General features: G+C 39.8%; 1 protein-coding gene across 4 annotated transcripts in view; it reads right to left on the bottom strand.

The window, feature by feature from the left end:
• Window positions 1-2,420: 2,420 nt before the first annotated feature.
• Window positions 2,421-4,721, bottom strand: part of LOC101850450 (autophagy protein 5) — a 12,316-nt gene continuing 10,015 nt past the window's right edge. For all 4 annotated transcript variants that reach the window (XM_005089609.3, XM_035969470.1, XM_035969467.1 and 1 more), the window contains exons 6-8: window positions 4,403-4,494; window positions 3,441-3,549; window positions 2,421-2,949 (exon numbers count right to left, since the gene is read on the bottom strand). In XM_005089609.3, the coding sequence (XP_005089666.3) occupies window positions 2,807-2,949; window positions 3,441-3,549; window positions 4,403-4,494 (344 nt within the window). In that variant the 3' untranslated portion in view covers window positions 2,421-2,806. The remainder of the gene's footprint in view (window positions 2,950-3,440; window positions 3,550-4,402; window positions 4,495-4,721) is intronic.

Here is a 4,721-nt window from a genome sequence, read left to right as displayed (position 1 = left end):
TATATATATACACTTATATATATATATACATGTACACAATTGAGACATGTTCACAATAACTAAACAAGAAAAACAACCCCGCTACACATCAGTCCAGTCATCGTCAGTGTCTGCAATCTGAACTCACACACCATCACGTCATCTGTTCCTGCATGCGTAGGATGGGTTGTATTCAAAACACACATACATACACACGCATGCACACACACACACACACACACACACACACACACACACATGCATGCACAGATAAAAAAGCAAGGCATAATTACATAAAAACTGTATTGATCAACAACAAAGTGAATCAAAGATATACAAGTATAGATTATTTCTCAGAAAAACTTTCACTCATCTTACAATAGTTCTGGAATGAAAAACACATAGTCAGCAACAGGATAAGGCTTTCTGAAATGAAATGAAAAAATGTAAATTGAAAATCACGGCTACGAGGGGTGGGAGGGTGGGGGAGTTGAAGTAAGGAGAAAGAGGAGTGTAAACGAAACAATTAATGGCCAAACATACCGACAGTTGAACAGAGTTGTACAAAACTAAATCGACAAACAGACAGACAGATGGCATTTGTACAGCACATATTCCTGCTCAACAGCAAGCTCTATGTGCTTCACAATCTTCATGTATACTGGGCAGAGCACACAGAATAAGAAGATATTACAGAAATAATGAATAAGAAGACATATTACAGAAATAATGAATAAGAAGATAGATTACAGATATAATGAATAAGAAGACATATTACAGAAATAATCAAGGTACAAAAAAGAACTAGGACCTCCCACCAGTGTCATCCCATGGCCTGGTTTTGACAAAAGGCGTCTGTCAAAAAAAGAAAGTGAACAAATCCAGTCTGGGCATATTTTGGATTTGAAGGGAAAGTTGGGAGTCTTTACACACAGACTCCAAGTTTCATTTTTTTAAATGTCTGTGGTTTAAAAAAACAACTATCTCTCTCCCTCTGTCATTCTCTCTTTTGTCAATTTATTTCGAACTCATTTGTTCATTTTCTCCCCAACCTTATGACTTGCACTTATCTTTCTCTCGGCACAAATCAAACACCACACATTAGGAATATCTACACAGAGGCCTACACAAAATAAAAATGCTACCTAATTCAAGGCATGGGGGGTTCAATTTTCAAAAACTATCACACCCTGTTCCGAGTGCTCAAACTAGGAGAGCAACATGATTTTCTTTGAACAATAATCAGAATGTTAAAAACCCTGTCAAATTGCAGCAAGTAAGAAAGGCATAACTGCACGACAACTTCACATCAACACTTCTCCCACACGTTTGTTCAGTACTCTCTATCGTTTCATGAAAAGTGGTGCAGAAAAGCGTCGTTTACATAACTACCTGGTCAATGGCAAGCTCTCCGCCAACCTACAAAACTCTTGTCATGGTAAAGAGAGCAAAGGTTCGTGGTTTGACAGGCAAGCAGTAAGTGTTTGTAGTTTTAGTAAGGTATTACGGCACTCACAACTGCATAAGGTCATATGAAGCAGTACGTGGACATCGCGAGCTAAACAACTCCACACTACAAGTTCTTCTAGGGAAAACATGAGATGGACAGAAGACGGATGAAGACGGAGAAAAGTGACGGCTGAAACGTGTACAACGTAACTCCTACACTACCCACAAGATTTCAGGTCAACACATATCTTGATAACAAGTCCTATTTGGGCTTTTAAATATATCCTTTCATCTCCTAAAAGCTAAACAAACAAAGAGCTCATAGTGGGTTGAGTAACACCCCCCCCCCCCACCCCCTCCCCCCTAAAAAATTTTTTTTATTTACAAATCCAAACGACCAAAACCCAGCTCTTCAAGCACGGTTAGCCTCAAACCTTTCCAGGAAATTCCTCAAGTGATCACAAACTAGCAAACAGCATACATCCCCCCCCCCCCCCCCAATCCCTTTGCGTTAAAAAAAAAAAAATAGTATACTGACACTGTTAAATAGGACCAGCTGTTTAGATAACCATTTTTATCTGAGCAGATACTTTGGACAGGTTCTTCTATTATGCATTGAAACATCTCTGAACGTTCTTTACAATGAACTGGCAAAAAATCTAAAAATATAAACTTTCATTTCATAAGGGGATGGGAAATCATCCCCCCCCCCCCTCACCTCCTCAGTCTATCATCAGCGCACCTGAGGGGTATCTGTTCATCCTTCAACAGAGCTAAGGATAACGACGTTGTGTCCGAAAAGCTCCCCAGATCAGTTCGATAACTCGTCTATTTAGCCGTACGTAGCTTCACGCTGCTTCTCCTTGCTGCTTCTATGTACACCAGTCTCTACTTCTATATATGGGAGGCATTGCGGTGAAATCAGGCGCTCGGCAAAATAATCAATTCAATGAAGCAAGCACGTTTGCTACAGTTCGGCAATTTTTGTCGAATTTTTGTTATTTGGCTCAACACCTTTTATGTGTACATAAAAATACATTTGCATGTGAATTTCACTGAAACACGTCGATTAATAGCACACAATACATACATTTTCAGTTTTCAAGGATGCTAAAGCTATAGAAGTTACCAAACTTTGGCACTCATTTTCTCGCAAATTGTACCCCAGAAAACAGTTGTTCCCACCTCCTTCAGTTGCAAATATCTCCACTTCGATATTTATGACAGATGGCTATTTTTCCCCCGAAAGAAAGACAAATAAACAAGCTCTAGGATTATACCAATAACTATGCCTAAAAATTGACGGCTGCCTGATTCCATCACGTCCTGACACAAATAGACTACGGGCAACAAATTTAGGTCATAGGTCGTGCCCCCATTAACTCTCGACTTCCACGCGGGGCATGAGACAAATGTGCAGGAAGTTGTCGGGGTAGCTGAGGTGCTCACTCAACCAGCAGACAGGTGTGTCCAGAGGGGGTTCGATCCCCTGGATGAGGACTCTCGAACTGATCAGGGCATCTGGGGAGAAGAAACTTTTGTTTTTTAAAATTTGCAACGAATGTAAGAATAACAATTTAAGCATTGCTTATGACAATGTATTTGTCCATTGTTCTGTCATGACATAATAACATAAGTACATACAGGAGAGATTTAAGCATAACTTACGACAATGTATTTGTCCATTGTTCTGTCATAACATAAGTACATACAAGAGAGATTTAAGCATAACTTACGACAATGTATTTTTTGTTCATTGTTCTGTCATCTCTCTTTGTTTTTACATAACAAAATGTACTTCCATACACAGAAAAGCTCATCTTTCAAGCCATTTGAAGTTTACCATAATTCCATCAAAATTTCCAAGATAAACTTCATGTTGAGTACCGATATATAGCACAACAAACGAGCAATTCTAGCCAACACATCTACAGACATACAGACACACACACACCCACACACACACAGACAGACAAACAAACACACAGACAGACACATGAACACACTCTCACCAGTCTCCATCAGTTCGGGCACCGCTGTCTTGAGCAAATGTCGTAACGTCAAACTTTCCCCACTGTCTGCACACGGCTTGAACAACTTCTGGACTGGGATCTGGTCAGCCTGTGACACAACACACAGACGGAAAAATACTTTTTTTGTTGTCGTAGTAAGAGTTTTACGGCACTTGCAACACAATAAGGTCATATAAGTGCCGAAGAATAGTGGTGTTACAAGAGAGGAACAAACACAAAAAAGGAGGACAGATCAGAACGATAGATGTTTGATAGGAAAGAAGGAGCAAACCACACCAGAGCACCCACCAACCACCCACTTTACATGGATCTCAACCCAGAATTTTTAAAAGGGAGGAACTTTCCGCGTGATCGCGACAGACACCATTTTCGCGAGACACCCATTATTATTATACTGTGGGACCCTAGAATGCTGAAATAAAAACCATGAATTTTTCAAAACAAGGTTATTTCATATCAATTTGAGGGTGTGGAAGAGAATTTCAAGTAAAAGAATCATTTGCCAAATATTTACAATCTCCGAGGCTAGACAAAAATATAAATTTATTGAGTGAGAAAACAGGAATGACAAGACCCAGACGCCATCTAGGACAATATTTCCAGCTGTAAACAGCTAATGTCTCTATAGATTGCCCATCAACGTTGATCAGAAAAAAGAAAATCCCAACATGTAATATGGCAAATTTAGTCACCAGAAGGGCATTTCATTATGTGTCAATATTACAGAACAAGACTGCAACTCTTCCAAACCTACTCTTAGTATTAGTAAGAGTTTTACAGCACTAGCAACACAATAAGGTCATATAAGTGCCGGAGATTAGAGGTGTTACAAGAAATTTAAAATACAAAAAAGAAGAAGGGGAGATAAAGACCATAGATGTTTGATCGGAAATAAGAAGCAAACCACACCAGAGCACCTGCCAACCACCCACCAAACCTACTCTGTAGATCCTGAAAGGGACAAACATGAAGGCTTTCTCCCCACTGTTCTCCATCAGTCGTTTGTTCACCGACCAGAACTGGTCAAATTTATCTGTGAATGAACGAAGAATTGTTGGGGGTTGGCCAATAATGTCACAGCGTAATAATTCATTTATATACTTTGTCAATGTGTACAGATACCTTCAAAATCAGTGTATGTTCATGAGCACACAAGCGCGTGTGTGTGTCTACCCATGCGTGTGTGTTTGTGTGTGCGCCCATGTGTTTTGTGTGTGTGTGTGTGTGTGTGTGTGTGTGTGTGTGTGTGTGTGTGTGTGT

The sequence above is a fragment of the Aplysia californica genome, unplaced genomic scaffold (assembly GCF_000002075.1).
Source record: "Aplysia californica isolate F4 #8 unplaced genomic scaffold, AplCal3.0 scaffold00007, whole genome shotgun sequence".
Taxonomy (NCBI): Eukaryota; Metazoa; Mollusca; class Gastropoda; order Aplysiida; family Aplysiidae; genus Aplysia; species Aplysia californica.
This window is presented reverse-complemented; position numbering and strand designations above follow the sequence as displayed.